This window comes from Cimex lectularius, unplaced genomic scaffold (assembly GCF_000648675.2).
Source record: "Cimex lectularius strain Harlan isolate CLEC.00 unplaced genomic scaffold, Clec_2.1 scaffold112, whole genome shotgun sequence".
Lineage (NCBI taxonomy): Eukaryota > Metazoa > Arthropoda > Insecta > Hemiptera > Cimicidae > Cimex > Cimex lectularius.
In genome coordinates, this window is record NW_019392699.1 from 767,332 (window position 1) to 788,217 (window position 20,886).

At 34.7% G+C, this 20,886-nt stretch overlaps 2 protein-coding genes across 3 annotated transcripts; one reads left to right on the top strand and one right to left on the bottom strand.

The window, feature by feature from the left end:
- The first annotated feature begins 617 nt into the window (after window positions 1-617).
- On the top strand, window positions 618-5,901 carry LOC106664626 (calmodulin-4-like). 2 transcript variants are annotated; one of them, XM_014390535.1, is made up of 2 exons: window positions 618-1,094; window positions 5,003-5,371. In XM_014390535.1, the coding sequence occupies exons 1-2, from the start codon at window positions 864-866 to the stop codon at window positions 5,354-5,356; spliced, it is 585 nt and encodes a 194-aa protein (XP_014246021.1). In that variant the 5' UTR covers window positions 618-863; the 3' UTR covers window positions 5,357-5,371. The 2 variants fall into 2 exon arrangements, with proteins under 2 accessions (XP_014246021.1, XP_014246022.1); XM_014390536.1 differs by lacking the exon at window positions 5,003-5,371 and adding an exon at window positions 5,507-5,901 and having other exon boundaries at window positions 695-1,094.
- A 10,154-nt stretch (window positions 5,902-16,055) lies between these two features.
- On the bottom strand, window positions 16,056-20,469 carry LOC106664625. The gene is made up of 3 exons (XM_014390533.1): window positions 20,098-20,469; window positions 16,393-16,605; window positions 16,056-16,342 (listed from the first exon to the last, which is right to left on the bottom strand). The coding sequence occupies exons 1-3, from the start codon at window positions 20,352-20,354 to the stop codon at window positions 16,087-16,089; spliced, it is 726 nt and encodes a 241-aa protein (XP_014246019.1). The 5' UTR covers window positions 20,355-20,469; the 3' UTR covers window positions 16,056-16,086.
- Between the last annotated feature and the right edge of the window lie 417 nt (window positions 20,470-20,886).

Genomic DNA, 20,886 nt, shown 5'->3' on the forward strand with positions numbered 1-20,886 from the left:
AGATTTTTAAGGTTTTAAAATGAGTTTTTTTTATAATTCATTATGATTTGTGGGGAGGCATTCGTCTAACGAATACGTAATCTGAATTGTCTAAAGTTGTTACAATTGGGCACAGCGTCAAGAAACTCTTCGCTTTTATACCGCGTTATACGGCTTGTAACAGAAAATCGTTAAAAAAACAACGCACTTATTAAATCCAAGCATACATTCATATTTTCAATAGGATTTGTATGTAATAGATAAAAAAAAACGCTGATAAAAAGAGCGTATTTATTTAAGTAAATTTTATTCTCAATCCCTCCATCAATTCACCTCGTTCAGTACCAACTGATAATTCAGCCTAATTCTGCAATGTGCTAATTAAAACATTCCATAAATTGAAATAATACAAAATTCAAACAAAATTTTACAAGGTTTTCAAGAAAGAATAATTTTAAAACATTGTTTGCTAAACACAATAAATGAATGTACGACCGCATATTTTCCGACTTTCACTCTTATAAAAATATTTTATCTGTTTTTATCATGTTTACTGTTTGTGAATGCTTAATTGAGAAGTTAAAACAGGTTAATTAATAACCGGCTATAAAATACGTGTATCGTCGCTTTATTATTTAAATGGGACAAACACTGTGATAGTTATGGTTCGTCTAATAAAATAATCTCTGCTTTATGAATTATTATTTGCTACAACATATGTTATAATTGTATACTTTAAATACAATAAAATGATATGAAAAAATATAGAATCAGAAAAAATTTATGTGGCTGTGGATTACATTACACTAGACGCAAGCTTTCAAGCGTATTCACACAACTAAACACAAGTTATAAGAACTGGTTAGAGCTTTCAGTTACACAAAATGTCTAGAAAGGTTTGTGGACGGCTTACGGCGGCAGAAAAGATTCGTCAGATGTACCTTAAAAACACGTCTGCCAAGACGCCTCACCTCTCGAACCATGAGATAGCTGAAACCAGGAAACTCTTCACATACTTTGACAGGAACAAGGACAGCCATCTTGACCAGAAAGAGTACAGTGACTTGATAGCCTACGAGACGTCCAACCGCTTAAGTGAAAACGGCCTAAAAACTGTGAGCATTACCAAACTTTCCTAGTTACATCATTAGTATTATTGTATTTATAGTAGTAGTTTTAGTAAGATAGTATGAATAATTCTGAACTGTGGGAGAAAAACTGGATAAAACATATTTCGAGTAAGTCATAGGGCCGACAGACTGTGTATAATAGGTAAAGTCGAGAATTTAAACGCAAATTTTTTAAACATGCTGAAAAGTTACGCCAATATTTTGATCATACTACTTGTCTGTTTGTAAACTCCAACAACTCATAAACCTTTTTAATAGGTGATTATTTGGAGATCGTGACATGCGGTCTGGTGTGACGTAGGTTTGGAAAACCATTTTCTTTATCGTGCAAACGTTTCGATCTTTATTGAGATCATCTTTAGATCCTGGGATTTATAAACATTGTTCAAATATACAAATACATGTAGGACATGGATTTATACAATGATAGTTTAAATAGTTTAAACTTAAAGTATTTGTACTCCCTCAAAGTGTTTGTTTTCTGTGTAGATGTGTCATTTATTGATACTGGTGGCATTGAGCTCCGTGCAGTACGAGTTGTACACCGCGAAATTTCCCGATCGCCCCAGAGTAAACCACAAAACTTTTTTCGTGTTGTTCGCAATATGAGGTGATACGGATCACTTGCTGCTCCATCACCAAGAAACCGGCAGCTGATTTCGACGAGGAGCTGAATATTTTACTGTATACTCGCGAAAATCCCAATTCCTCTTTCTCAAATGTTAGGAGGGTTTTAGGTTTTTCATAGTAATAAAATTAGAGGTACAGTCTCATTTTGTCCGAGGGGTTTGGAGCTGATTATGAGAGGCGTTTTTAAACGTTCCCTGCACAAATATCGATTTGGGATGCTGAAGAAAACGTCCTTCTGTACCTATGGACTGACAAAACCATGTTTACCTCTAATGGCATACTAAATCGTTTGAATTTTCGAAGGAGGCAGAGGAAAATTCGAGAATTTTGTATTCTTGTCATCATCATGTGGTTCATAGTATCAATTTGGTGTGAACCTCTCGGAAATAAGTGGATTGGGCAGTATTTGTAGGAAAGCAATTTAAATAGTGCTCAGTTCTGCAATTTTTTAAGGAAAGTTTTACCAACTCTAATAGATGATGTTTCTCAGGGTTTTAGGTTTTAGGTTTTTCAAAGTAATAAAATTAGTAGTCTATTGATAGTCTCATCTTGTCCGAGATGTACCCAATTCAATCTAAGTAAAGGGTACAAAAACAAGAATATAGCTATCATGTCAGACAGCCAAGCAGCCATCAAAGCACTCAAGTACCATTAGTTCAAGGATGGTGCTGAACTGCAAAACCAAATTAAACATATTAGGTATGCAGAATAAAGTCAGCCTCTGCTGGGTCCCTGGACACATGGGCGTAGAAGGCAACGAGAAAACGGACACCCTTGCAAGAAAAGGGGATGCTACACCGCTGATAGGACCTGAACCTTTCTGCGGCATAGGAATCCACACTATTAACGAATATCTCAGACAGAAGGACAAAAAGAAAATGAAGGAACAATGGAATCCACTCATTGGACATAGACAATCCAAAAATTGTCTAAACAATTTTGGTAGAAAAGAAATCACAGAATGTGTCAAAGGAAGCAGCAACAGACTGCGAATCCTAACAATTCCTAACAGGGCACTGCAGATTAAATGGACACTTAAAGAAAATTGGAACAATCCAAGATGGCACATGCAGATTCTGCAAGGAGGCAGAAGAGACACCAAAACATTTACTAACAAACTGCGGAGCTACCTTAGCCCGCAGGAGGAAATGTTTTGTAATGTATAATGTGACCATAGAAGAGCTTCAACCACTGAAGCCTGGCCTATTAATCAAGTTTCTTGATGAAATAGGACTCACCGATGTGCTTTAGGCAGAGTACGGGGGATACAATAGCTCTTAAAGGGCCCAGTATATTACACTCCGAATATTACATCTACATCTACATCTACATAGTCTCATCTTGTCCGAGAGGTTTGGGGCTAATTACGAGAGGCGTTTTTAAACGTTCCCTGCATAAATATCGATTTGGGAAGTCCTTCCATACATCCTATGGACTGATAAAATCATGTTCACCTCTAATGGCATACTAACAGTTTTCGAAGCTGGGCGGAGGAAAATCCGAGAATTTCGTACTCTTGTCATCATCAGGTGGTTCACGGAATCAATGTTTGGTGTTTTTAGGAAAATTATTTAGATGCTGCCCAGTTCCTCAATTTTTTGAGGGAGGTTTTTCCATCACCATTAGATGATGTTCCTCTGCAACAACGACAAAGAACGATTCTTCAGCTTGACGGATGCCACGAACACAATTCTTTGCATCTTAGACGTTATTTGAATCCTCACATACGGTATAGGTAGATAGGACCTCATGGCCAGATCTATTGGCTCCTCGGTCATCCGATTTAACTCCACTTGACTATTTTCTGTGGGGTCATTTAAAAAATCAGTTGAAGAACTGCGGCAAAGGACAGAAAATTCTTGTCAATCCATGTCCCCTGAGTAGCTCAATCAAGGTATTCATACTCACTCAAAGTGTTTGTGCTTTTGGGCAGATATGTCGAGTTGAGAGTGGCTGGGGCAAACCTACGGCACACCAAACCGCATCTCAGGATCTGCAAATAATCATTAATTAACGGTTACTAAACACCATATCTTTCTAATAGGACAATTTCATCGAATTTGTTGAAATGTGAGCACAAACATAACTCCATTTGAACCAATTGCAGTCCAGAATTCTTTTTTAACTCATCCAGTTTTACCTCGAGGGTGCTGAATAGTCCCACTGTCTAGCTATATTTTTTTATACATAAATTACTGTCAAATTTATTTTTTCTTATTTGATGGTTTAGTTTTTCGAGTATTTAACTTGAAGATGATAATCGAGCTTTTCAAAAATTATATAATCGAATAAAAATATTTTGTTATAATAATAACTAACAAATGGGCTTGTTTTTTAAATACTTACACTCCTAGATATGATATGACCTTTGTTTTTTGAACCCTCGTAAAAATAAAATAAAACTGGCCAGTGCTATTTTCCTGGAATTCTTCTTCTTAATTAATTTTTGAAATCTAATTTTGGGTTTCATTTTTGGTAATATTCGTTAAGCAAATTGGAATTGCATTTAGCGAGAACAAAGCTTGTTAAATTTTAAGAGTTTAGGCTAGATTTTCGAAATTATTGACATTTTGCAAAGCTATAATAGAAATTTTGAGGTAACTTTTTGTCCTTGAATTAATTTAATCATTTATCTAAGCGAGTTAGTTAAAAAAATGTGTTTTTACTGAAATAAAATTGGCGAAGTACGGCACGAAATTCGGGTTCGTTAACGATAAATTGTTACGATGAAAAGCAATTCTTAAATCCTTCAAATACCCAAAAGGGTTCCAGGACGGGTTTCGGACCATTTACAAAGTCGCTTGTTCGAATCACATTATCAAAGAAAATTGCTGGGTGGGACGTGACCGCACGAATCTTGAACACCCTAACGATGACCCGTCTTCTTCATAACGTGTTTCCGCCTTGAGTAAAATCTTCTTAAGCGCCTAAAGACATTCGATCTTGACCGCCATTGTCGCAAGAATACAGCTGTGGAATATAATTTTAAGACCGTATGAAATTATCTTCTTTTAACGATACTATTATCTTCTCTATATTTTCCCATAAAATATTTTTTTCGTGTTTGGATGCACCAAAAACGATTATTATTACAATATTTAAACAGATATATTTTATTATTCTTTGTTCTGGATACAGTTACCATACAGGTCATTAGGTATGCATGATGTTAGCAAAATTAAAAACTACTGTAAACCAAGTTAAAAGTAAAATAGAAGATATAATATGCCCGAACAATTTTCTGTTTATCTTTTTTTATTTAGGTGTTTGCAAGCAGCGACTACAATTCTGACGGTTTGATATCCGAAGACGAGTTCTTGGCGTATCGCGGCCGTCTCAGGAAATGGCAGCCGTCCATGTTCGAGATCAGCAATCTATTCTACGCCTGCGACAAAAACGAGGACCGTAAAATGTCCTTCGAAGAGTTCAAAGTGTTCTGGAGAGAACTGGGGGAAGACACGTCGAGGATGGACTTGAAAAAGATATTCAGCCGTTTCGATCGCAATAAGGACAACAACATAACCAAAGACGAGCTATTGCGACTTGTTTCTGAAAATCTCAAAAGACCCTTTTCACAAAGAAAATTCAGAAACATACATTTAGAATTCCTTGAATAAAATAAGTGTCTTATATTTGTTTGTTATTTTAGCTTTTAACGTCACGATGAAAGATGCAGTAGTTTTTAATTTTGTGTTATACATAAAACATAACAAATAATGTAGTCTAGGTATGTTTTCCGGAAGATAATGCCTGCCGTTTTATTTCAGATATTCGACAGCATCGACCAGAATAACGACAAGATGATTTCACTGAACGAATTTTTAGAATACAAGTGCCGACTCTTCCGCCCGCCCAGGCAGCACGCCCTGAAAGCCATTTTCAAAAGATACGACAAGAACAAAGACGGGCTCATCAATCAGGAAGATCTTCGGATCTGTTGGATCGAGCTCGGTGAAGATCCTTTCGTCCGAAATTTCAACCTGTGGTTCGAACAAGAAGACAAAAACAAAGACGGCCTCATCAATGTACACGAATTTGAATCTTTTGTCAGTAAAAATTTTTGGAAGCAGAGAAGCTCCGGAAAACCTTGAGTTATTTGCCATGTCTTTCTCTTGATTCCAATTTGTCCTTTTTTTGCACAATAAAACACATACAAACCCGATATCATATCATAATTACTCACTACATCAACGGCGTAATGCATGCTCACAAGGAAAAACATATACATAACATAGGCATCGTTAAATCTACTCGAACCGAATGTCAGTTGTGTTTAAATTTAATGTTGGCAGGTGGCCAATTATTTTTATTTGCCTGTAAAAAATTGCGTGGTTAGGGAAAATCGAGAGATGGATGTTGCGTAATAGGAGAATTGAAGTGGTGAGCGAGTATTGTTATCTGGGAGTAACTCCTATCCCAAAACTGTCGATGGTCAAACATGTAAAGAAGAAAGCCCTGACAGCGAAACTGGCTATACATAAGGTTTGGTCTGGCTTATTTTCAAACGACCTTGTACCAATAAAAAGTAAATAGCCAATTTTCACAGCCGTTTGTCGAGCAATTCTTTGCTATGCAGGTCAAGTTTGGGGCTATCGCGAATATGAAGAGATAGAAAAAGTTCACCGTTTTTTTGTTCGCAAGTTGTTTGCCCTGCCATCATAAACTCCTAATTGTATGTTGTATATTGAGACTGGCATAGAACTGTTGTTTGTTTATTCTTTAAGGTTACATTTTAAATTTATTGTGAAATCGCTTGAAGCTCCTGATTCTCGCCTGGCAAAAATTTCATCACTTGAAGTTGTTAAGAGTAACATATCCTGGTTCAAATCCTGGAATTCTCTTGTGGCTCGGTTCTCTTTGGATAGTTCTGTAGCGTGGTCTGAAATGTTTTCCAATCTTCTTCATATTATGGGGGCTCGTCATCGAGAGAGTTGTATTTCTCGTGCCGTGGCTTCAAATAGATTCCAACTCAACAAGGAGTTGGATCATTCCCCAACTCCTTGCAATGTTTTTTCTGCTCCAGCAAATGATGCTCCGTTCTCTTTTTTCCGATGGGGGTTTAAAATTCGAGGGGAGTTGTTCCTGAATTTTTCAGGCCTTGGGTTGGGGCTATGCAACTCAGGTGATCGTGAGGATGCATTTCATGCTCGGTCCTGAACGAATTGAGGTATCTGTATATGGGTAAGGGTTTTCTGACGAGGGAAGAGCTCGTAGCCCTTCTGAAAGGCTCGGATTGCCGGGGTCTTGTTGATTTTGCACGGAAAGCTTGGTTTTATAGATATGAATACATTGGAATGTAGGGAATTAATATTCTGTTCGACTTATTTTGTTTCCTTTTTTTGCTCTCGCAGGTAATACATATAATTTATACTTTGTGGGCTTCTAAATGCGAATTCTGTTTTCCTGTGGGGGACCCTTTGTGAGTTGGAATCCTTGCTTTTGTTCTTTGAAGTGTCATTTTTATTATTTTCAAAGTTTATCGCATTTCAACCTTGTAATTTGAAAATCCTGTAACCTCTGAAGTTGATATTTTAAATTCTCCTTTTCTTATAATTATATAATTATGCATATTCTTGGAATAGTAATGCACTCCGAACTCTGGCTGACGGTCTTAATACCATGCCATAATAATACTGTTTTTTATTTTTAACTCTAATTTTTTTTCATTTTGTAAATAAAGTATATCCATCTATCTATCATTGCGTGACGGATAACAAGTTTGTCTGGAAGGTGCTAATGCCATAGTTGAAGTACTTTCCACGTTTCTTTAGTGCTGGAATATCTAAATATAAGAAAATAATTCAAATATGTGCCAAAAAACTATCAGATTATTGTGGCAGGCCAGAAAGAGGCAAGGCCAAATGGCAAAGCATTTTTGGAAATGGGATACAGTCTCAATGTATACTGGACGAGGGCTTGCTTGTTGCTGCTGCAGCTGTATAATAGTCGAGCAAGCGATACAAGTCAATTAACGACATCGCTTTCTCATTCGAAAACTCCAGTTTTTCCACAATGCGTATATTATTAAATAAACAAGTGTACTGCCGGAGGCCAATGGCCCGTCCACATTGCCACGTTGCTTCCTTTGATTTTGACCGACACTAGTTGGGTTCCAGTTGGCACTTGGTATAATGAGGACCGAGCTTAACGTTGTCCCCTCCATCAAAGGGGACCACGGTGCCAGACTGGTTAGGTTGTCCGACTAGTATTTCCCACGTTAGCGATTCTAGGTACGGATCTCGTCAGAACTGATAGATTCTTTTTAAAAAAGATAGTTCCTACTCAAAGTAAGTTGTTTTGCAACGACCGGATTTCGACCCTTTCAGCTCATCATCAGGTTGAAGGACTTCTACAACCACGTCTCTCGACATGAATTGCCAAAGTGAACCCGCAGATACCTCCGCCAACGCGACGTTCCAATTAGCAGCTGATTTTTTTAATGGCGCTTTATTTGAACGTGCGAAACGCGGAAATTATAACACAAATAAATATTACACTAGTAAATACGTAATATTATTAAATTACTATAAAAATAATAACAATTAATTATTTGGATGTTTGATATTATTAACGAATTTATCACCATGTTCAATTTGAATTGAAATTATGTTTTGCTTCGTTTAGATGGTCCTTAAATTCTGAAAATTTGCTCGATTTAGGCAAGTGTTCTTTTACTCTTGTTTCTATTTCTCTACCGCTTTGTCCTATATATTTAATATCACAATCATTACATTTGAGTTGGTAAACCCCGCTTTTTGCCAAGTTGTCTACTTTGTGTTTAGGTTTTAAGAGGATGTTTTTAAGTGAACCCGTACTTCTAAAAGCTATTCTAAAACCTTCTTGTTTAAAAATTTTACAAACTTTTTCCGATAATTCACCAATGTATGGCAAACAACGGAAACCTAAGGATTCATTTGTGGTGGGGTGGGTGAGTCCTATTGAAAGTTAATTTTTTTGTTCTTTTAACTAGCAACCTATCAATAAATATTTCTTGATACCCGTTGTTTTTTGCTAAGGTTTTAATAGTTTTTAATTCTTTTTTATAGTTATCAGGTTTTAGCGGAAGTTATAACATCCGGTTTATGAGCTAAATGAAACCAGCAGTCTTTTGGGACCATGGGTGGGAAGAATCCGCTGGTATCATAGTTTCTGTAGTTGTGGGTTTTCTATATACGTCTATTTCTATTAGGTTGTTTATTATGGACATTTTTAGGTCTAAAAAGTTCAAACTACCAACTTTTCCAATTTTCAATGTAAAATTTATATTATGGTGAAGAGAATTAATTAGTTGGAGGAATTATTTGAGAGCCTCTAATGTTCCCGACCATAACACACCCGAACATTAGAAAACCGAAACTACGGCAAAGAATAGAAAATGCTTAACAATCTATCTCCCCTGAGTCTATTGCTCTGAGCACCGATGAAGAATGTTTAAAAAGAGCAAATCTTTCCATCTTTAGGAAGACAGGCAATTCGAACATGAAATTGATTAATAAATAGAAAACCAAATGACGATTTGTTATTAATTTGTCTTTTTTTGGCTTTTTAAAATCCAATCGCACCATTTTTCAGCGTAAACAAATCCTTTAAAATAATGGGTCAGGATGTATATAGTCGTATTTGAAATTTAGAAGTTGAACTGAACTTGACGTACTCTCAAAAAAAGGTAAAAATTTGAAACTAGTAAAAATACTCAACACGTATTTTTTATATATAGCGACATTGGTTAGATATAATAAGAATGGACATAATCCAATAAAAATACAGTCGATATAACTCTTCCATGTCTTCCAGGGGATTCGACTAACTGTATAAATATTTTTATGTCTATTATACAACTAATTAATATCATAAATCATTATTTTCTTAAAATTATCCTTTAAAAAAATTTAATCGCATCTTTACGCAAGACAGGCAGTTCGAACATCAAATTGATTAGCAAATAGCAAAATAAATGATTGTTTTTTTCCAAACGTTTGGCGATAACCTGGTCATTTTTTGACTAATTTAAAGGCAGATTATAAAATCTTTTAAAATAATGTGTCAGTATTTATAAGGCCCTGTTTCAAATTTTGAAGTTGATTCTTGTCTGCAAAATATTAAATACATTTTTTTTGTTAACAGCATCATTGATTGAATAGAATTTCAGCCAGGCCATCTAAAAAGAACACCCTGTATAATATAGTTACTACAAATACATGCAATACACACTCAACAATATTATAAAATACAAAAACAATAAAAACCAACATAAAATCAATAACTCTAAAATTACAATATAAAGTATTTCATATAAATAAAAATAAGTAATAAATATAACAAACATTTTGCTCACATAGAAATGCGTGGTGATTAGTGACCGTTAATCGATAATTATTCAGAAATCGTGAGATGCGGTCTGGTGTGATAGGTTTCAGAAAAACATTTTCTTTATCGTGCCAACGTTTCGATCTTTATTGAGATCATCTTCAGGGCCTTGTGTTTTCTGCATTTCAGTAAAAAAGTTCTCTGGTTGATAGCCGATGCGAGTTTCTTCTCACTGTTGGCAATGTCCTTCAGTATACTTTTAGCTGCGTGTCCATATGTAGTTGAAATTTGTTCAAAGAATCCCATGTTTTTCGTTCTTCTCATGTAGAAATTTGCGGTCATTAGTGACCGTTAATCGATAATTATTCAATGCAGACAACACAAGGCTCTGAAGATGATCTCAATAAAGATCGAAACGTTCGCACGATAAAGAAAATGTTTTTCTGAATCCTATCACACCAGACCGCATCTCACGATTTCTGAATAATTATCGATTTACGGTCAGTAATCACCGCACATTTCTACACAGAAGAACGAAGAACATGGGATTCTATGAACCAAATTCAACTACATATGGACACGCAGCTAAATGTATTCTGAAGGCATCGCTAACAATGAGGAGAAACTCGCATCGGCTATCAACCAGAGAACTTTTTTACTGAAATGCAGACAACACAAGGCCCTGAAGATGATCTCAATAAAGATCGAAACGTTGGCACGATAAAGAAAATGTTTTTCTGAAACCTATCACACCAGACCGCATCTCACGATTTCTGCATAATTATTATGCTCACATTAAATCAAAATCTACTTAATACCTAGGTCAGTTTTATAAATGTTTTTATAATGGTAGTTCATTTTCTATATGTCAGTTTTTATATTAATATTGCTTTCAGTTATGTTAGTGCGTATAGTTTTTCTTATATATTTAATTTGAATTCTTATTTTTGCTGAAATTCTTATAAAAGAAAATAATTAAAAAAATCTTTATTTGCAATGTACATTAATTAATCGTCATCCCTATTATTTATGTTCGATCGATTTAAGAATGTAGTAAAAGGAAATGGTATTTTTGTTGAGGTCGAGAATAGTTTGAAAGCGTAAACAAAAGGGTTTCAAGCTGTGAAGGTTTATCGTTGTGAATCAAACAAAACGTCGGATCTGTTTGCACTGACGGGTTGTAAACGTCGGCCGGGTGGAGGTTTGTCTCGAGTTCTCTTAAACCGTTAATATTTCCACGTCCCTCTCGTGATCCACGATTTGTCACATAACGTCTCGACGGTTTTCTCGCAATACTTGTATCAATTTTCCGCATACTGTTTTTCACCATGATTGAACAACAGTCCGAATCAGGTTGGGTTTCGTCCGTTTAAACATTCCTGGTTTGTACGTGTTATTGCGACGTTGATAGACGACAGTGTCCGTAGTTCCAGGAAAAAAGAAACGGTTCGCGTGTATGAGATCCGACGGTTGTCAGACGTGAACACGCTCCTTTCTAATTAACGAGCCGGTTGTTAATTAGTTTAGTTCATTTTCAAAAACGAGTAATAATCGGTAAACCGTGGATTGTGTTTGTCAAAGATGACCGCGGCCGGGCCGGGCTACGTGGCTCATTACGAGCTGTTCTCATTCTTCAAGAAGACGGCGCCGAGGCCGATTAAAACGCAACACAGCCCGGCCGGACGTGTTTAATCTAACTTTAGTATTATGCTAATGACATTCGGAACCATTTGGATTTTTAAGGATTCCCTCATTTATCACACCATATTAATTTACATTTTAAAACTCTTCTAGGAAAAATTTAAAATTCAAATATGGGATAATAATGTTATATTAAATTATGGCTTCAAGAAAAACAAAATGTATCATATATTTAAATTGATTATAATTTATATGTAAAATGTGGTTGAGATGCAAATTTAGTGTCTCGTTCAAGACTCGAACGACCTTCGGCTTTCATCTGAACCGCTCTTTACGTAAAAATTATAAATCAATTTAAATCATCACTGATTATTTGGAGTTGGTGAGATGTGCTCTTGTTTAGAAAAATATTTTCTTTATCGTGCCACTGTTTCACGTGCCACTAGTAACACTACATCAATTTTATCAAACCCAGACAAACCAACATACATATGCATTCCATTCGTTTTGCGGTCTATCCCCCAAATTAAACACATTTCTTTCTACTGATCACTTTAAAATAGCCTACTAAAAACTATAAAACAATTCACACCCTTTTTTCTAAAATTAAAGATCTCACAACAGCAAAGCCGGGAACACACTTACCCGATGCAACGCCATGTAACCCGATGTTACCCGACGCGTTGCCACGTTTTCGCAGGTTGTGCACATCAATACGACGTCACGTACAGTCCACAGCGTGGGTCACAAATCAGTATCACAATCGCAACGCCTCTTTTGTTCTTAAAGCCGGGAACATACTTACCCGGTGTTACGCCATGCGACGCTATCCGATGCTACCCGACCCGACGCCTTGCCAAGTTTTGGTGGGGTGTGCACATCTATCCGACGCAAGCACACGTCGCGTACAGTCCACAGCGTTTATCACAATAATCACTATCACAATCGCAACGCATCTTTTTGTTCTTAATGCACTATTTTGAGCAAAACCTTGTAATAAATTGTTAGTTAAATTTTCTAAGCACAACCATCTAATAAATTGTTTGTTAAACCTAATTGTTTTAAATAAAGTTACTCCTAACCATCATAATTAAACAATTTTTATAAAAACTTATGAATTTGGTTTACATTAAAATAACATGTTGTAATTAATATAACGACAAAATTACATGTACTTAGTTTGAAATAAACTACAGAAAATATGAGTGTACTGTTCTGATGCTACCCGACATTAGAAAATGGTGTAATTTTATGAGCAAAACTGTGAAATAAATTGTTAATTAAATTTTATGAGCAAAACCGTGTAATAAATTGTTTCAATTTTAGTATATGTACCGCCGAAACGAGTACAATAAATTGTTAGTAAAATTCATTATATCAAAAAATCGTATTCCGGTATTTTGATTAATTTTCTACCAAACCATTAAAATTAATTTTTTAAATAAAAACCAATTATTTTTAATCGACAATAATACATGTAGTTTGAATAAAAATATGAGTTCCGTTCTTTTGTCTTCGACTGTACTCGATGCGACCCGACGAAAATCTGGACAGTGGGGATCTCAGAGCGTCGGGTAGGTTAGCGTGGCATAGCATCGGGTAGATGTGCACGGGGGTAATGCAACCTTATGGAAAATCGGAGTTTGGATTTGCGTCGGGTAGCATCGGGTAGCGTCGCATCGGGTAAGTGTGTTCCTGGGTTAATGCATTATTTTAAGCAAAACCATGAAATAAATTGTTAGTTAAATTTTATGAGCACAACAATGTAATAAATTGTTAGTTAAATTTAATTGTTTTAAATAAAGATATTCCGGTGTTTTGATAAATTTCTGCCTAACCATCATAAATAAATAATTTTTATAAAAACTCATGAATTTTTGATTTCGGTTAATTTGGTTTATATTAAAATAAGTATGTTGTAATTAATATAACGACAATAATACATGTAGTTTGAATAAAAATATGAATGTTTGATTCTTTTGTCTTCCACTGTACTCGATGCGTTTTTAAATTTTTCCGATTTTCTCGAAAATCTAAATTAATAAAATGTTTGGAAGGTAAATACAAACAAAATAAATCGAAAATGGAGCTTTTGTAATTAAATGAAACTTTCATGAAATGAAATTGGCGTGAAATGAAATTCAAAACCACAATTTTCTAAAAACACGATGTGAAACCCGTAAACTCATATAATACTTTTTGAACTTTAATTAAAATCTTCTCCTGGGCTTTATTAAACTTGAAAAAAATACTAAAAAATATTTTCCCACAATAAAATATATATCTGTTTATTAAAAAAGGTCTAAAATAAGTTTGCTCATCGTAAGGTTGAAATGATGTTTGTTCATCATTATATTTAATGATTATTTGGAGATCGTGAGATGGGGTCTGGTATGGCGTAGGTTTAGAAAAAGTCTTCTTTTTACATACACACAATCTTCTTTTTTAATAAAATTTCTTTTGTGGTGGCTCCCTCGATTTTTTAAGAATTGTGTCTAGTAAATGTATATATAAATTTGGAAAATAATTGAAATATTAGTGTACTAAAATATAAAAATAATTTAAGTAGCCAATCCTGCAAAATTTTAGATAAATAAAAATAAAATTCATTATCAAAAAATTATATGTAAAAGAAAAAAATATTATATATTCTTTCTTATGACGTTACGCGTCGTCAACAAGTTAAATAACACATTCTGCTCAATTTTATGCTCTCATGTATTTATATATTTTAAATGTACAATGTATAAATAAATAAATGATTAAAAATGTACATAATATGTTGTTTAACTTGTTGACGACGCAAAACAACATAAGAAAGAATATTTGAAATATCATAGTCTATTGAAAATTATTGTAACCGTCAGTGTTGATTTTCATTGGGAAAGTAAGTTATTTTTCTTAATTGTTAACATGTTGTTTTTACTATATGATCATTTTTTTTGTATTTTAGCTGAAGAGGGGAAGCGAGACAGTACCACGAAATCGATACTTTTTTATATATATAAAAAAATAATGAGTGCTGAATTTTATGGAAAAGTGTTTTTGGTTGACTAAGTCTGTGGAATAGAGTGGATCAAAATAAAAAATACAACAAAACACAATGTGAGTAGAAATACTTTGATTGAATATAAAAAATATATTTTGCATTGTATAAATTTACTTTTTTCCACATCCTACATGTATTTGTTACATTTAAATAATGTTTGTAAATCCCAGGCCCTGAAGATGATCTCAATAAAGATCGAAACGTTGGAACGATAAAGAAAGTGTTTTTCTGAAACCTACATCACACCAGACCGCAACTCACGCGATTTCTGAATAATCATCGACTAACGGTCACCAATCACCACACATAAAAAATACATAAACATCACCTTTCATAGATACTTACCCAGAATACAAGATAGAAGATGATTTTCAATTCAGTCATCTTTTAATGATGAAGTCCATTTACGTTTTTTCTGCAAGAAAAAAGAACAACAACCCCCCACCTCGAAAAAAAAGAACGTACCATTATTTTCGATATAATTGATGATCAGCCTTCAATAATAATTATCGAAAAACAATCCAGGCTAATTAGAAAGAAACTCACATTTCCCCTTTTCATGACTTTTTAACGTTAACTAATAATTTAAAATGTTAACACAATTTTGAGATTTGATCTGTTGTTATATTATCTCAATTTTTAATTTCATTGAACTATAAGTTTCAAATGTATGAACACATAGTTAGAATTGTTATTTTTTTAAATTGTCAGTTATTATTATTATATTATTTTTTTAACGGGCGTTCAAAATATATTTTTGTTTTGTAAGTATTTTGAAATAATAATTTTTTTCCGAGGGTTCGAACAGCAGAGGCTATATCAACCCTCGGGGTGCCGGTGTTTTTGAAAAAAAGCCCATTTGTAAAGTATGACGGGTTGGAATGCAGGGCGGCTGGATTCGAACCCGGGACCTTTACCTTACAGAGATGAGCGCCGTGTCAACGCCTCCGTTCCGGCCACCGACGCCCCAAGTTAAATTGTCAGTTAAAGTTAAATCCCTAAATATAAAAGGAATCGAAAGCTCGACTAAAATACCGAGCTTTTTTTTCAAGTAGCCCTCATCGTTGTCGGTTTTTAATACATAAAATTGTAGTTTAAAATTATATATCAAAATCCTTGTTCAATGACTGAACCTTTGTTAATTGATCAAGAAGTTTATTAAAAACCTAGCTGCTTAAAGCAACGAGGACAATTCTTCAAATGTATCATTGACACCTCATAAAATTGTCCCCATATCAACAATGTTATATAAATAATTTCAATTGCGTTAAAAATTATTTCACTGAAATTGCCTATTTTTAGCAAAAAAAGGTAAAAACTGTTCTTTTTGGTTTTATTTTTATAACAGTTCTATGAGAAAAGGTAATCGTAAATTGTGTTAGTTTTTGGATAATATTTGCCAGCGAGTTTCCTACTGCATCCGAGGAGACACCCGGGCCATCCGACGGCCAGCGAGATCATCACCAGCCCCGAAACGATAAGAGAGATCGTCAAGAACATTCTATAAGTCACGCATAATTTAATTTCCACTAAGCCGTTTTCGTAAGTCTTGAACGAGACAGTTTTATTTCCGAAATTCTCCGTGTCCGTTATAGGTTGCTTGCATCTGTAAACATAAGACTGAAGATGGATAGGGGAGACTGTTTGAAAAATCACCTTATGCAATTTTCGGGTCGCCAGAATTCGTCAATCTCTTTTCCTGGAGACGCTTGGACGTACTGTGACCTAAAAAGTTTCCCCGGTGCCAACTTTGAAGACAAATGCTCCTTTTCCAGCAAGGGTATCTTGTCACGAGACGCATCACCCTCTAACAGATTAATGGTCGTCTTCTTTGTACTACACGTCGATGAAGTTGTACTAGTTGAAGTCCTAGAAATAAAACCCAGTTGGTAGTTACTAGAATCTTTTTTAGAAAATACCCGTTAACAAAAAATATAATATTTTGATGAAAAGAATAAACTGTAAGACATAAAAAATCTAATTAACAATAAGACCCTTTAATTTTCATAATTATTTAATAAGTAATTTGTATTTAAATACAATAAAATCTTTGGTTCTTTCCTCTATTACTTATTCCATTATTAACTGTAAAACGTGGTTTTGATGGAAATCTTAATTTAGGGAATTATCAACTATCCCATACTTGAACATTTCCACGGGTGTCAATTTGATAATTGCCAAATGGAACAAAAAAGACCAAATCTCTTCTGACACAAGGGAAGCACTAATGAAAAGGATGCTATACTAGGGATGAGCATCGATGATCACTATCGATTAAACATCGGAACCTCACCATCGATGGTGGTACGACCATCGACTCTACAGTCCACCCATCGATGGTTTTTCGTGTACTTTACTCAAAACACAAATTATTTTCATATGCATACATTATGTGCCACTTTAGAAACATAAGGTAATTTTTCAAACTTCGCCATTTCTGAACCTTTATTCAGGAACTTGATTTATAAATTATATATATTTTTTAATAACATTTATTAGGAATTATTTTTGCTTACATATTTTTTATAAATAGCTATAATTCTAGTCAAAATACTCTGTGATCATAAATGTTACCTATAAGATTTTGCTGTTTTATGTTTATATACGTTGAAGGGGTGGAAATACCGACTTCCTTCCCCACCCCTTCAAAATCCAACGTAAACAGCGTAAAAGAGCAAAATCTCACTGTACTCTCAACACGACACGCAAGAATGGCATAATTACACAGAAGACAAACAGTGAGTAGAAATACTTTGACTGAATATAAAAAAATATTTTGCATTGTATAAATTCACTTTTCCACATCCTAAATGTATTTGTTAAATGTAAACAATGTTTGTAAATCCCATGCCCTGAAGATGATCTCAATAAAGATCGAAACGTTGGCACGATAAAGAAAATGTTTTTCTGAAACCTACATCACACCAGACCGCATCTCACGATTTCTGAATAATTATCGATTAACGGTCACTAATCACCACACACTTATTCATATGGATTTTTATTAGCGAGGTACTGTTAAATTTTATTATAAATTATTGTTTTTGTTAATTTGAGTAGTGTATATTAATAACTATTTATAATTTTATATAGATGGCTATTTTCATTATGTTAAATGTAGTATGCTGGCCATGTGCTGCATAACTTTTAACCCAAGACGTTTTTACAATAGTTTTACCATGTTAATCGTTTTTTTGCACTCTTGGGAAAGTATGTACATTATTTTATTTTGTTAATTGTTAATTATTTATTTTGTATATATTTTCATATTGTTTAATTTTTAATAAATTAGCCCTGATGATGGCAATATAAGTTGCCGAAAGCTTGGTGAACCGAACAATTAGTCTTCTTCTTTCTTTACCTATTTAATGGTAAGTAATTATTAACCTCCATGAAGTTTGAAACTCCACATAAATTATTTTTGCCTTTGGTTTCATTTATAGTTGTATATAAATCTCTTGGTCCCTTTTACATAAAATACGTCTATTGTTAAAGTATTTTGTTCCTGTGAATTTTACTTAAATTCCGCTGTTTTTCTTCGTTACTTTGGAAAACATCCATAATCTATCGAAGCCCAAGTCCTGTCCTCTGCTCAACAAAAAAAAAAAAAAAAGGTAAGGGTTTAACATCTACGTAACTAAAATCAACCATATCCTTAATTTATTAGAATTATTGTATTCAAAACATCTCCGGAACGCAATTAAAAAAAACGTAGCTTTAAAACCAATTTATTTTCTAAGCGATTTATGGTTTTCCAAATAGTCCACCTTTGGAAAACAATCGTTCAGAGGGAACAGATTCCATTAAGGCAACAAATTGAACATCTGACAGGTGCTGATAGGTCACGTTTATCAGAAGAATATGGGTCATACCCTGTTCACAAAAGTGTAAATTAGGAAAAACTGAAAAAGTTTATAAAACATTGACAGGCCACCATCGATTGGCAAAAAACTCGACATAGTAGCATCGATGTTGAAAAATCGAACATCGGTCGCCTACCATCGATGTTTTCGAAGCATGCCCCTGCCTTCTGAAAGTGCGTGTAAACTGTGGTTAAATTACACGTAGCACATTGTTATTTTTTTAAGGATATGACTCGCAGAAGAAGGGTCATTCACACCCAATTAAGGAGGTTGATACAACGACACTAGCGCCAAAGCCCGAGGAAGGTACTAGGGATGCTCGATGTGTCTCTCTTATTTGAAGGGAGTTTCTTTTGGTCTACATAGAAGAGCGTCTAGTCTATTCTACCCGATATGAGAATGATGCATGAGCATGACAGCGCGTATTTGCTTCCGCTATTTCGATTCTTGGAGGAAACAGTACTGGCGGTTTTGTGTTCGTAGCGTGTGTTGAGAGTGAATGTATTTATTTGTCTGAATGTAGTGTAAAGGGTGATGTTGGAATATTCCATATTCCACCACTAAATTGAGTGAATTTATCTAAATAGGTAATAATGAGTAAAAAAATGAATTAGTTTCGATCTAGGAACTTCATGCGTTGGGTGCTGAATTATAACTTAGAACTATCGCTGTTGACAGCACCCGGAGCCCAACCTCGATGGCTGAACGGCAAACACCAGTGATGGATGAGGCCAGTCGGTACTTTATTGTAAATTAAAAGCTAGAATTGGCGGTGTATTGTGTGAAGTGATAAACTTAACTCTGTAATTGTGTGTACATGTTCGTATATATGTTCATATATGTGCAGATTTGATCTTATATGAATCCAAACATTTTATATACCAGCTGACTATGACGGGCTAAAATTGAAAATTTGCAAGCTTAAAATTGTAGTGATCAAATCCAAAGCATACAAAATATGATTAATTACATGTGCAAAAGCATGAAATATATAAAAAAATTTCCGGTTTATCCTTAGAATCTGACTACTCCTATAAAAAGCAGTTTTTGCGAATGCACAACACTGTAATTTCTTGTAATAATAGTAATTCTTGAAATTGTGATGGCAATGAGATTTTTGATTTTCATATAAAGTAATTGTTTACATTCTTTTAGTGACATGTTGCATAAAATTAATTATAAGCAATGAAACCGTCAAAATATGATGTAAATATATTCAGATGCTTCTGAAAATAACATACGGCGCATTATTTTTCCTTAATTCCACAGCATTTATCATTCAAATAGCAAACCTATTTTACTATTTTTCACCAACGACTCAAGACTGCTCAGAGCAGCCTCTAATCTGTTTTGTTTTTGCTTATACCAAAATCGATGTTTAAATTTGTCATTATTTTCGTCTCTTCGTTTTCTTAAATAACAGCTTGTTCTTCATCTCATAGAATTAGCCTGGTCAACGACACCATATTTGTATTTTTTGTCAAATTGGTTTTCTTACCTGATTTTGTCATCTCCTGACTCTGTCCCTTCGGTTGAATCGTCCTGGGTTTTGTATCTGTCGGAATGGAACGGCGACTCCCTGTTGATGGCACGCATGAACCGCGGCGAGACCTCCGGGACGTCCGGATATGTCATGAAACTCTGCTGGTAGCTGCTCTGCTTGAATCCGGGCAACGGCTCGCTCATGATTGATATCGTCTCTTTCTCGGGGCGCGCGTGGCGTACTGAAGAGCTCGCCAACTTGTCCCACGCCATTGCCAGGATTTAAGAAAAAAATACTCCTCTTAGGCTAAAGCTAATATTTTTTTCCTCACGATAACAAATAACAAACACGGTAAAGACAAATCAGGTGTTGAATTATTTTAGAAAAGAAAAAAAACAGCTTAAATAAGCGTGACGCAGAAATTTGAGCGTCTATGTTGAGAAATCGATACTTTGTGTTTTTGCCATCACCGTATAACGCGAGTTCACTCCTCCCCAAGTTCTCGACAAGGCACGAAAAGAGCCCCGCTTTAGAAACATCACCAATTTGTATGATAATACGGTGTAGCAATTAGGCGAGTCTTAAACTGAAGAGTGATTAAACAGGAGAGCATGTTTCTGTCTCACCACCTTGGTAAACATCTCTTATTTTCCAACGCTTGCTTTTAAATAATTCAAGCCCTACCCGACTGTCTAACTAAAGTCTGACGAGATAAGGTTTAACTGAAAGCAAATTATAAACACGATTTTGTTCTAATTCTTCGCTAAAACGTCGTTTCCTCGTAATCAGTCGATTTTGTACTTT